This window comes from Mytilus edulis, chromosome 8 (assembly GCF_963676685.1).
Source record: "Mytilus edulis chromosome 8, xbMytEdul2.2, whole genome shotgun sequence".
NCBI classification, from domain to species: Eukaryota; Metazoa; Mollusca; class Bivalvia; order Mytilida; family Mytilidae; genus Mytilus; species Mytilus edulis.
The window spans coordinates 9217816-9231840 of record NC_092351.1 but is presented as its reverse complement, the minus strand read 5'-3'; the positions used below and the strand labels follow the sequence as shown (position 1 = coordinate 9231840).

The 14025-nt window shown below is 32.6% G+C and overlaps 1 protein-coding gene across 2 annotated transcripts; it reads right to left on the bottom strand.

Moving 5' to 3' along the window:
- Positions 1-6424: 6424 nt before the first annotated feature.
- On the bottom strand, positions 6425-12959 carry LOC139484736 (uncharacterized). Of its 2 annotated transcripts, none has more exons than XM_071268645.1 (5): positions 12795-12959; positions 11943-12075; positions 9971-10009; positions 9011-9080; positions 6425-8110 (listed from the first exon to the last, which is right to left on the bottom strand). In XM_071268645.1, exons 2-5 carry the CDS (start codon positions 11964-11966, stop codon positions 7311-7313), a joined length of 933 nt encoding a protein of 310 aa, XP_071124746.1. In that variant the 5' UTR covers positions 11967-12075; positions 12795-12959; the 3' UTR covers positions 6425-7310. The 2 variants fall into 2 exon arrangements, with proteins under 2 accessions (XP_071124746.1, XP_071124745.1); XM_071268644.1 differs by lacking the exon at positions 11943-12075 and adding an exon at positions 11246-11876 and having other exon boundaries at positions 12795-12948.
- Positions 12960-14025: the final 1066 nt, after the last annotated feature.

The window sequence follows — 14025 nt, the reverse complement described above, 5'->3', positions numbered from 1 at the left end:
GATTATTTTTTCTATATGTAGACCAATAATTGTTTCTTGCTGACTCAAACATTTTGACACATGTTCTGTATTACCTACTACTCTAGTCATATTTCTGAATACCTTGTTTAACCTTAACAAATGTTCACCTGTCTGCATCAAGTAAGGAACCTTGTCAATAGCTGTCTGTTATGTCACTGAAAACCTTATTTAACCCTGACACATGTTCACCTGTCTGCATCAAGTATGGAACCTTGACATTAACTGTCTGTTATGTTACTGAAAACCTTATTTAACCCTGACAAATGTTCATCTGTCTGCATCAAGTCAGGAGCCTTGTCAAAAGTTGTCTGTGATGTCACCGAAAACCTTGTTTAACCTTAACAAATGTTCATCTGTCTGCATCAAGTCAGGAACCTTGTCAATAGTTGTATGTTATGTCACTGAAAACCTTTTTAACCCTGACAAATGTTCATCTGTTAGCATCAAGTCAGGAACATTATCAGTAGTTGTCTGTTAATTCACTGAACACCTTGTTTAACCCGGACAAATGTTCACTTGTCTGCATCAAATCAGACACATTGTCGGTAGTTGTATATAACGTCACTAAAAACCTTGTTTAACGCTGATAGATGTTCACCTGTCTGCATCAAGTCAGGAACCTTGTTTGTAGTTGTCTGGTATGTCACTGAAAACCTTATTAAAACCTGACAAATGTTCACCTGTCTGCATTAAGTAGGAACCTTTGCATTAGCTGTCTGTTATGTCACTCAAAACCTTATTTAACCCTAACAATGTTCATCTATCTGCATCAAGTACGAATACCTTGTTTAACCTTAACAAATGTTCACCTGTCTGCATCAAGTCAGGAACCTTGTCAACAGTTGTCTGTTATGTCACTGAAAACCTTGTTTAACCCTGACAAATTTTCATCTGTCTCCATCAAGTCAGGAAGTGTGTCAGTGGTTGTCTGTTAAGTGACTGAAAACCTTATTTAACCCTGACAAATGTCCACCTGTCTGCATCAAGTCAGGAACATTGTCAGTAGTTGTCTGTTATGTCACTGAAAACCTTATTTAACTTTGAGAAGTGACCACCTGTCTGCATCAAGTCAGGAACCTTGTTAGTATGTGTCTTTTATGTCACTGAAAACCTTGTTTAACCCTGACAAATGTTCATCTATCTGCATCAAGTCAGGAACATTGTTAGTAGTTGTCTGTTATGTCACTAAAAAACTTATTTAATCCTGAAAAATGTTCACCTGTATGCATCAAGTAAGGCACCTCGTCAGTAGTTGTCTGTTATGTCACTGCAAACCTTGTTTAACCTTGACAAATGTTCATCTCTCAAGTCAGGAACCTTGTCAATAGATGTCTGTTATGTCACTGAAAACCTTATTTAACCTTGACAAATGTTCATCTGTCTGCATCAAGTCAGGAACATTGTTAGTAGTTGTCTGTTATGTCACTAAAAAACTTATTTAATCCTGAAAAATGTTCACCTGTATGCATCAAGTAAGGCACCTCGTCAGTAGTTGTCTGTTATGTCACTGCAAACCTTGTTTAACCTTGACAAATGTTCATCTCTCAAGTCAGAAACCTTGGCATTAGTTGTCTGTTATGTCACTAAAAACCTTATTAAACCCTAACAATGTTCATTTATCTGCATCAAGTATGGAATTTTGTCAGTAGTCTTTTATATCACTGAAAACCTTATTTAACCTTCACAAATGTACATCTGTCTGCATAAAATCAGAAACCTTGGCATGAGTTGTCTGTTGTGTCACTGAAAACCTTGTTTAACCTTATCAAATGTGCATTTGTCTGCATCAAGTCAGAAACCTTGGCTTTAATTGTCAGTTATGTGACTGAAAACCTTGTTTAACCTTGACAAATGTTCATCTGTCTGAATCAAGTCAGGAACCTTATCAATAGTTGTCTGTTATGTCACTGTAAACCTAATTTAACCCTGACAAATGTCCACCTGTCTGCATCAAGTCAGGAACATTGTCAGTAGTTGTCTGTTCTGTCAATGAAAACCTTTTTAACCCTGACAAATGTTCACCTGTCTGCATCAAGTCAGGAACATTGTCAGTAGTTGTCTGTTATGTCACTGAAAACCTTACCTAACCCTGACAAATGTCCACCTGTCTGCATCAAGTCAGGAACATTGTCAGAAGTTGTCTGTCATGTCACTGAAAACCTTGTGTCACCTTGACAAATGTTCATCTGACTGCATCAAGTCAGGAACCTTGTCAGTAGTTGTCTGTTATGTCACTGAAAACCTTGTGTCACCTTGACAAATGTTCATCTGACTGCATCAAGTCAGGAACCTTGTCAGTAGTTGTCTGTTATGTCACTGAAAACCTTGTGTCACCTTGACAGATGTTCATCTGACTGCATCAAGTCAGGAACCTTGTCAGTAGTTGTCTGTTATGTCACTGAAAACCTTGTGTCACCTTGACAAATGTTCACCTGTCTCCATCAAGTCAGGAACCTTGTCAGTAGTTGTCTGTTATGTCACTGAAAACCTTGTGTCACCTTGACAAATGTTAACCTGTCTGCATCAAGTCAGGAACATTGACAATAGTTGTTTGTTATGTCACATAAAACATTGTTTAACTCTTACAAATTTTCATCTGTCTGCCTCAAGTCAGGAACTTTGACAGTAGTTGTTTGTTAAGTCACTGAAAACCTTGTTTAACCCTGACTAATGTTCACCTGTCTGCATCAAGTCAGAAACCTTGTCAGTAGATGTCTGTTATGTCACTGAAAACCTTGATTAACCATGACAAATGTTCGCCTGTCTGCATCAAGTCAGGAACATTGTCAGTAGTTGTTTGTTAAGTCACTGAAAACCTTGTTTAACCCTGACAAATGTTCACCTGTCTGCATCAAGTCAGGAAGTTGTCAGTAGTTGTCTGTTATGTCACTGAAAACCTTGTTTAACCCTGACAAATGTGCATCTGTCTGCATCAAGTCAGGAAGTGTGTCAGTGGTTGTCTGTTATGTCACTGTAAACCTTATTTAACCCTGACAAATGTTCACCTGTCTGCATCAAGTCAGGAACATTGTCAGTAGTTGTTAGTTTAGTCACTGAAACCTTGTTTCGTATTAAATTTGGTTATGTTTGGAGATCTTTGATAGTCTGTTATATCTGTTAACAATACTATAGCGCTATCTTTGAAAACCTTGTTTAAGAATGTATTCTTCTGACGTTTCAGTCTCGTTGAAATCTTGTTCTTGAACAGGTGGCGCTTCCACAACATGTGATACAAATGGGAATATCAATGAACTTCAAAAATATTATAATCAAACATAACTCTGTGGAAAAATTGTGTATTTACAATGAATAGTTTTTGAGCAATCAAGTTTTTAAACTTTATGACCAATCATGTCATTCTTTTTAGCCAAAATTTTGAGAAAATGTCAAGGTATAAACTTTATGACCAATCATGTCATTCTTTTTAGCCAAAATTTTGAGAAAATGGGAGAGGGGTACAAAAAAAGATATTTCAAGAATTATGTATATACCATATCATTTTTGTCTATTCAAATTTCTTAGATATGTATTTTTGCAATCATTTATTACAAAAAAATTGAAATAATATGCATTTTCTAAAAACTGAGAAAAAAATCACAAATTTACAAAATTGACAGCATGGTAAATTTGACACAAAAAAGCATCAAAATATGATAAAACTTTCTTATATTAACACCTACCTATAGTTTTTTTTTTTTTTTTAAAGTTAAAAATATTTAGATTGGTCCACTTCATCTTTATGGAAAGTATGAAAAAAAGTTTAATTGTGGAACTCTGATTTTTTTGGATAATTTCAAAGGGCCGTAGCAAAACAAAAAGTACACAACCATGTTATTTTTTCTTCACCAATTATCTTTCAAAGTAACATAAACACAAAAATCAGGTTAAGAAAAAAAAGTTTAGTTCTAGAAATTTTTGACTCCTCAGAGATGTACATCCTTAACTCTGACAAATTATTTTTATCTATTCACATGTTTTGATGACTTGTAGCATTTTTCAGCTTGCTATATTTAATAAGATATTTTTCATATGCTAAAATAGTAATGTTGATCTCTTCATGTATTTTTTGTATTTTTGTTTAATTACTGTTTTATGGAGGCTTCTCTGTTTATCCTTTTATTCATGATACAGTTAAAGTAAGGTTACCTAGTAAGCCAATTTATGGTTCAGTGTTCTGGTAAATTAGTATGTCTGCAATGATTTTACTGCAATGCATATAAATTTATTGTCTTGTATTCTTTGACTTGGTGTTGTGATCTAGTTATGACTTTTTTCTCTCTGATTGGTCAATGTATATACACATTTCTCTATACCCTAAATAACCTCGTTCAATTACAAAAATGTAAAAAGGTTATCAGTGTCTAATACTATCATGAAGATGATATTGGAAAACCTTCAACTTTGACAGTAGTATCTTTGCATTAATGCAAGTGAAACAAAACAATAGAGGCCAAAAGGACATTCAAACTTACAAGTAAAAAAATAAACTTATCAAATGACATGGCTAAAAAAAAAACACAAAAAAACAGACAAACATTAGGTTCTGAGGTACTCCGGAAGGGTAAACATATCCTGCTCCACATGTGGCACCCTCCCTGCTGCTCATATTAATACTAAAATCGTTATACGTCTTATTTTAATAGTAGGTCATATTTTGGGAAAGGGGATCGGGATTCCTGTTTCAACAATTGGTACGTATCAACTATCATCTGTGAATCGGATATTCCATAAATGTCAACCGACTCGTGCTGGAGTCAATAAAATGTATAAATGTATGACTTCAATTTCACTACTTAAAATATTGGATGACAGACATATTTATTATTTCTATCATCCTGAATATGCATGAACAAGATCATGTTTTTCTCTGACTGCTAATAGCGTCTTTACACTAAATCTATTGGATGTTGGATGTATACTGATTGATTTTTTTGTCCAAGATACACAAATTTTGTTCCGTCTGCGTTTAATGCTTTCCAGCAACGACAAGGATTACAAAATTGGCTTCTAATGATTATTTTTTAAGATTGTTGCTTCCTTTTACTTAATAGGAACTTGATCATTGTATGAATTTGACGATTATTTCAAGGATCTGTCCCCACGGTTACGGTTCGGCAAATATGAATCTATAAGACACAATGATGTTTTTTCTCATAAAATTGCATTACTTTCATCTTACTGAAAGTTTTCGACGAATTCGAGCCCCTATCCTCTAGTTCATGGTTCAGCAACTTCGATGTTATTAGCAATGTTGCTGTCCATTATATCGGTTTTTTACAATATTGTATGGGTTTTGCTCACAATAAACTGTACAGTGACCTATAGTTATTACTTTATATATCATTTGGGCTCTGGTAGAGAGTTATCTCGTTGGCAATCATACCACATTTCTTTATGAAATACTTGCTGCTGGACGTTATGCAAGCAACAATCACCCACGTGCGTTTGTCATGTATCTTTGATGATTTTGTTATATATCACAGATATGTACTTATTGAAATAAACAAAGATATTACAGAACTGAATTTATTTAAACCACACCAAATATTACTAAACAATTTCACTTTTTTATAACAAAATACTATGCACATAAAATGAGTAAGCTCTATAATCCAAAGATTTCTTAAATGTACCAAACACAAATATAATATTTCAAAATGGTGTCACCTTAATACAACTATACTGTGTTATACCCAAAAAGTCAAAATAGAGTTCAAGAATATGTAGTAGATCCCAACAGTTAAAACTAATTAATATGTACAGTACAGGGTAGCCGTTTTTTTTTTTTTTTTTTTTTGAAAAGTTCATTGGTTGTCTGCTAGCTATTTAATCTTTTGATCTGATAAGTTTTTGGGTTTTACATTCACAAACATAGAATTTTTCTTTTGAAACAGCAGGTAAAACATATGTTGCTTGGATGCATGTAGTGTGTTGTTTCTCAAACTATCAGATTATTACTACCACTGGGTCGATGCCTCTGCTGGTGGACTGTTAGTCCCCGAGGGTATCATCAGCCCAGTAGCCAGTACTCCGGCACTGGCATGAAAATACGGATTTTGTAGGTTATTAAATTTGCTGTTACAAAATATCAAAAGTTATTATAAATTAAGGAATGTATCTCCCTCATGCAAAGCTCTGATTCCTTTCACGGATTTGGCTATACTTTTTGGAACTTTTGGATTATAGCTCTTCATCTTTTATATAAGCTTTGGATTTTAAATATTTTGGTCACGAGCATCACTGAAGAGACATGTATTGTCGAAATGCGCATCTGGTGCCGAAAAATTGGTACCGTTAATGTTATTGTGACAAGCAGTTACCTATAACACAAATCAAAAAAGACCTCTTTCTGTGGGTCGATTTTAACGAGGATTCCTTGAAGTCTTTAAATAATGCAGCAACAGTGTCTGTAAAGTGTTGCAATGTCAGGCACAAAAATAAAAAATAAAACATGATATTTATCTCAGTGACCCTCTTTTTCTGTACTGGAAGATTGGAAAAACAGTTATTGCTTTGTTAAGCAGCGTATGTTTAAAACAAAAAAGGACATGAAACAAGAATACACATTTAATACAAAACAATGCAATGTTCTAAAATCAAACTTGATCTGTGTTAAGTGGTGATAAATGTTGTGTCTAATTTTCATAACATTCGGTTAAGGCGAAGTAAAATTAGAGAACGGAAACCAACAGAACTATGGGACGTACGAACAGACAAACGTACAGACAGACAAGGGTTAAACTTAATGCCCTCTCCACTTTGGCGTGGCAATAAAAAAAAGTTTAAAAATCAATCTTATGACTGATAAATAAAGCAGTTTTAAAACATAAACTTGTTCAAACATCCATTGATAGAGAATTATTTGATGGAGTTGAATATGTATTGAATATTGATTTAAAATGATTTCATCACGAAAATAAATTATATAATGTACCATTTTGTGGTTATATACTGATATAATTGTTTTAAAATGTTTCACTAAAAATAATGTCATATAAAAATGGTACTACCTAACTGCTTCTATGTTATCTCTTGAAGTGGGGTACAATATTCAAAGTAAAAAATGATTGCAACAAAGTATCAAACATTTAATACTGTGGATTCATTTTTTAGGTGGGATACCAATTTTCGTGGATTTCTTGAGTAAAAATGAACCACAAATTTAAATGTTCAACATAGTACAAATTTAATATATGATTTGTATGGAGACTTCGGCAAAAACAAATATCCACCAAAATGAAAATGTTACTAAATCCAAGAAAATTAATGAATCCACTAAGTACATTACGTTACAATTCATTGAATACTTTAACAAGACCATTGTGTGTGATTATTAGTTTTCTTTGTGTGAAATTATATTGTATCACATCACACGATAAATTGGTCTGTAGAGTCTTATACTGTTTACCATCAGATGATACATGTTGTATTGATCCATCCTTACACACCACATAGAAACTGCCATCTCGTAGTGTAGTCATCCTCTTAGGTGGTGATGGTAATTTTAGGGTGTGATGTTTGTCATCAGTATAACTGTACCAGTACAGCTTGTTGTTAATGTTATTGATGTAGTTATCAAAGTAGAATATCTTATCACCAGAACCATGTAACCAGTCAGGTTGACAGTCAGTCTGTATTGTCTGTACCATCTGATCTATGATCACTAGTATGTTGCCATCACCTACAACTAACTTGTTGTTTATAGTTGTAATACCATTCCACGACCACATTCCAGGTACTGGTATTGATTTAAGTTTGAGTTTATTGTTTATGTCATACATCTCTATACATATACTATCACACCGTGTAATAGCTACTGTAGAGTTGTTGACTGCTGTAATACACCATGGTTTATTCTGTACATCCATACTGTCTACCTGTGATCCATCTGTATTACAGATCAATAGTAAGTGCTGGTAAGGTAAACACATCACTAGTCTACCATCATCCATCATCACTATATCTGTTACCACTTCACCACAGTTATCACCAACTACGAGACTAACTACTGATGTCAAGTTAATCTGATGATGTACAATGAAGATAGACTGCCCTAGTTTGTAGGGTTTTATTGGATGTTTGTGATTTCCTGGAAAAAATTGTAGAGTTTAAAGTATTGATCTGAATCAGTAGGAGGTTTAATAACAGGTTTAGTTTTATTGATAAAGTACAAACACTTGTTCATTATATATAATGAGTTAACATGTATTATTCAAATCTTGAGTAAACAATTCAGTGGTTTATTTATTCAGAGGAAAACCAATGATTTTGTCTAATTATGATATACTATATTGAAGATAACATGCTTTTTATGCATAGTTCTCTCATTATCATCTTTCCTTGTCTTTATATCTATACACATTTTTAACTGTTCAAAGACAATTGGTATGGTCAATTTCCCTTTATTTTGTATCCTTGATTCAAAAATTACAATAGGAAACTTATATTACTTTATTTTCATTTTACACGAGGTCCATTTTCAAAACATTTTCCTTTTTTTTTACTTAAAATTCACAATATAGGAACGTCATGTGTGTTCTTTTTTTTTTTAATAAAAAATAAATCAAAATTTTCTAAAAATAGTTGAAACCTCAATTTAGGCATATTTTGAGTTCTTCCACAAAAAGGAATATAACCATATTATTTTTTATATAAAACCATTTTAAAATGAAAAGTGTATTCTTTCAGATACAAATAGTTTAATGCAAAAAGGATGGAATTTAAAAAATATATATGTTAAATTTGCATAGTCGAATTAAAAGTGTTTCCAGCAAATCTACATAGTACTCAATAAAACTTAGATTTTATGGGCATTGGTCTAATTGGAGTCAATCTTTAATGATTTATATTTAGGTTCATTTATATTCAACTTTCAAGTTAAACTTTGGACTAAGACCCTATGAGTGAAAACAAAATAATTGGATGAAAATAACCAGTCCTCTTTCCTTTAGCATGTTAAACAGTATTATTTGTGTATAGACATGCATACCTTGTTTGCCAGTTTTCTCCTCCAAACCCTGCTTGGTCAAACTCTGTGTTGTTAGATGTTGCAATATTTGCTATAGAAATATAATCAAAAAGTTATATAGTCTGTCGTTAATTTTTAGGTATGAAAAAAAAATAATCTCATATACTTTCACCGTATATATATATATTGCATATATAAAGAATAATACATGGCAAAATCCGTAACATATGTCGTATCATCCCGAGACACCAATATCAGCCCAAGGGCCTTTAGGCCCGAGGGATGATATTGGTCGAGGGTGATACGGCATATGATACGGATTTTGCCATGTTTTATACGCTTTATCATATATTTCCACAGGAGAGTATTATATTATATGAACTGTTTTCTGATCCATAGCCCTGGGTTACCTTCAGTTCTACTTTTGTCTTGCTTCAAAAGCCTTAAAAGAACTACTCAATTACTTATCCGAAGCACCTGGGTTACCTTGCAATTTGCGTGCTGTTGTTTAAAAAATACTTTGTTTATTATTGTATTTTTTTGTGTGTTTTGTATTTTTTATAGTTGCATTTAGTGTGACGTCACATACCAAACAATGGCATCATTCAACAAATTATGTAACTCCCGAATGACCAGTTCTATTGGACCTATTTTGAGGAAACATTTTTTTAAGCTTACAAAAATAAAAACTGACTTTAAAAAAAAAAGTAGGGATGTGATAAAGGGTAGGGGTGTGATAAAGGGTATGCAATAAAGGGTAGGGGTGTGATAAAGGGAATGCAATAAAGGGTAGGGGTGTGATAAAGGGTATGCGATAAAGGATGCGCATCAAAGTTGCGCGGTATGGATTAAACAGCAGGCTATTTATCAAATATGCAAAACTACTGTATTTACTTCTAAACATATGATAAATACGTATATGTTATTTTTTTTTTATTAGGTTGTAAAAGTGAATAAATATGATTAGTAACAATTACATACCTGTACACAATGCAGTGTTTTAGTCGTATTTGTATCTATCTGAAAAAGAGAAAACCTGTGAAAGTAAGTATAAAACAGTACATTCTTTTAAACTAAATAATATTGTGCCATGCCAGAACATAAGTATCAAGAGAATGTTGGAAGCTGACTATAGTAATAATATCAAGATATGTTTTAATTTATTGATAATGATACGGTCATCTTTCTGTGTACTTCACACATGCAGAAAACCCCTTTCTACAGTGATATATTCCTTTGGCTGTGTGGGAGTCGTAAACATAAATTTGCAGACATGTCCTTTAAAATTGGAATATTGACATTAAAATCTGATACCATATGCTGGGAACATTAAAAACCTTGAAAAATATATTTTTAGAGGGGTCCTTAGATGATCTGATGCAAGGCTAAATTTGTGTTCTCTGTTTCCCAGCAGTATAATAAATTTCCCTCAATTTATCCAGTTCAATCCCATTTTGCATGACCTACCTATTGTATGTATTGTAAATTTGTACTTCTCCTGACCATGCATGTCTGTCCAATTGGTCACTAAGTTGTTTTTTTCAAAATTTTCAAATTTCGAATTTTGAACAGTTTCAAGAAGAATCTTCAATTGTACAGTATTATGCAATTGATTTGTTAGATCTTCGACCACATTAATTTTGTGACAAAGACCTATATTATGTAAACAATTTGATCCCAATCCAAATTAAGACAGTATCAAGACTGAATAGTGTGACCAAATTTTCCCCAACTGTTCAGGGTTGAACCACTGGGGTCGTATAAAGCTGCGCTCTGGGGAGCACCGTGTTAAACTGTTAGACGACTCTAATAGGAGGTATGCCTTTAAATGACGAATTTTACCAACTTTTTAACTTTTGCCTATTATCTTGAAAATTATAAAAGGTAGAAAGAAACTTTAAAAATAAAAATTTATCAGAAAGATAAGTACAACATGGGAACAGTATAGTTGTCAATATATATGTTCCTGGGACAACAAATAAGTCAAATGGTTGAAATCATCTGATGGCCCCTCATTTGAGTTATTGTCTCTAATTTTTATAATTTCTAATGTCTGTAAAAAGTATCTTAGATGGATAGAAAAAAAGTGATAAGTGACCACATGCTGTTACATCAATATATCATTGCCAATAACCTATTATAGTTTAATGGAAGAGTGACTTTTTTAAAATAGGTTTGTTGTGGTATACATACATAGTACTGCGGAATATCTGAATATTGTTATAATTTTTGTCTAGAAATAAAAATATTTCTGACCTTTTCCAATATCTCATGGATGTTAAGAAGTGTTGTCATGTATTTGTTACACAGAGCATCATCCAGTGGTCTTTTTTGTATCCTTATCAGTTCATCTTCCTTAGTCTGGTCAAGTTGAAGGATTTTGGTCTTAAGCTCATCCATCAATGGGCCATACTCATCCTTGGTTATACCACATGTTGTGTTATGACTCAGATAGTCATTCTTATTCCGTCTGAGGATGTGGACTGCTTCTAGTTCCAGTGGTCCCAAATTGCAGCAGTTAAACAATATAAGGCCACACAAACTAACATCAAGATCTTCGGGCTCGACTGACTTGGCTGTGTACTTACAAAAACAGTTGTGTATACCAGGCCCTGGATTTTCAGCATATAGTTGTTTCCATTGGTGATGATTTAGAGGAAGAGATCCTTGGTTGGTGCAGTTGGCTTTATCTGTACAACACCATGCATATCTGTGGCGTAGATGAAATAAGGTGTGTAAGACTGCTGTATTATCAAGAAAATCCTTCAAACATCTGAAATTGAGACTTCTATAGTTTTCGTCTAACTTTTGTTGAAACAATGGAGTAACAACCTCCAGGTAAACGGATCCAACAACAAAGTATCTTCTTTTATCTTCTTTATCCATTCTGTAAAATATAAGATATTAAAATGCTACCCAATTTTCATTGTTAAAAAAAACTTGATCAACTTACTGTTATGTATTTGGTTTTAACCATAATTCATAAAGTTAGTTTTAGCTCATGTCCTCCTCATTTCACTCTATTATTTGTGAGAAGATCCTTTAAAGTTATTTTTCACCTGTTAAAGCTGCATTATTAAATTCTACTGAAAAGATTAAATGGTATATTTAGTATTTCAATCAAACACCACTATGTTGTTGAGAATTAGGTCTTCTTTGTCAATAATGGAGAAAGGGGGAAGGGGTAAACCATGTGTCCATACTCAAATGCATTGATCGTCTGGAAAAGGGGGGTTTCAACCGACAGAACATCCCTCCCCTTTAATCTGCCACGTTACACTGAATTAGAAACCTCCTTAGAATTGCAACCGAATCATTTTAATGTTTAAGTGCATGTTTGATAGTTTGACAGAAACTGTATTCAAGTTATGGCAGTATATAATTTACACTGGCTTATGGCCAAGTAAGCTATACATATGAGCTTAATTGACAAGGCCACTTAGCCACTCAGTGACTGAAAAGTAAAATATTGATATATTACAATGAATTGGTGAACTATTTCAATTATAAATGTATTTAAAAGGTAGATGTGGTTGTCAAAATAAATATTGGGTTAATTTGCAAACAGGTATATTTTTTTTCTCAAATATATAGAGTGTTTAAATGCAGTTGAGATACAGACATGATAGAACAGACATGATAGAACAATAACAAATTAAAGTGTACTGATGGTACTTCCAAGTTTGATAGTTTCATTTTGACAATCTTTGATTTTCCAAGTAGTTTCTCAACTTTCACTTTAAGCAGAAAGAAATGTGTAAACGAAATAGCTACACAAATATAAAAACAAGTTGATTACACAAACCTTTGTACTTAGTCCATGTTTTGGTGGTCAACTTTTTGGTTGTTTTAGATATATATACAGTCACCAGTTTCAGTTGTCTTCCGCCATTAATTGGAAATACCCTTTTCTTTTTATAGAATTAAATGAGAAGTCTTTGATCACAGAGAAATATAAAAGAAGCATGCTTACCTCCCTTAGCATACATATTATTTAAAGCATTGCATATAGATCATTCGTTTAGTACTTTAAAACATTATCAATATTGGTTATGCATGTAAAATCATAATGATTTGATTTATTGCTTTTAAAATTTAAGATTTACATATGAGATTATTAGAATTTATATTTTACACCTGTCTGAGATTACAATAACAATTTATAGTAATCTCAGTTTACAAATATGTAATCAATTTTTGTTTGAATTCATTTCTAATTTTCCCAGTGTTTATATTGATTATGTAAATGCATGGTTATTATGAATATAGATATTAAACACAACGTCCCTCATTTCAGATTTTTTTATGATTCTTGAGCTCATTTTGATATTTACCAGAGTCCTGTTAATTTGAAAAAGATCCAACAGCGCTAGAATGATTAAAACAGTAAAAAAGGTTATTGCTTGTTGTTGTCTCCAACCTAAAAAATTACACCCTACTTTATTTTTTTCCCGTTCATCAAACACATCTGAGGTTTTGATGAGTGAAAATCTTAGTCGTCATGAACATTTCAAGGATAATATCCAGCAAATAACGAAAGTGCTAATATGGTGTCAAGAAGCAGTTGATAAGACCAAGTTCCCAACCTGAAAATACTTTTTTTATATGCTATACGATTAAATAAGATCTTGATGACCTTCAATTACATTGTGTGTATGTAAATTTGATTAATCAAAGATAATTGACCCATAATTAGATATACTTTTCCTTTAGAATTAGATGGAATAACTACGACAGCTTTACATCTAAATCAAATATGTGGAATTTAAACAGTTCAAATTTTAATGTAGACATATAATAAAATAAAGCGAATAATTTGTCAATAATATTTTTAGTATTAACAAAGATAAGTCTTCAATAAAACCGATTTTCTGTACTTAAAAATCACATTATATGTCAATATTTGGAAATATTTGTCCACTTCAGTGGTAATCTTTCTTTTGAGTGATATCATTCAGGGTGGAATAAAAGTAAAAATGGATTAGAATTATCTCCCCTGAAGCATAAATAACTTGTAATATTTGTTTTGTACAGTT

Coding starts and splice junctions, on each gene's coding strand:
- LOC139484736 (XM_071268644.1), bottom strand. CDS start 11,875: ATGGATAAAGAAGATAAAAGAAGATACTTTGTTGTTGGATCCGTTTAC. Junction 10,010..11,245: donor TCCATGAGATATTGGAAAAG/GTCAGAAATATT, acceptor TCTCTTTTTCAG/ATAGATACAAATACGACTAA. Junction 9,081..9,970: donor AAACACTGCATTGTGTACAG/GTATGTAATTGT, acceptor ATATTTCTATAG/CAAATATTGCAACATCTAAC.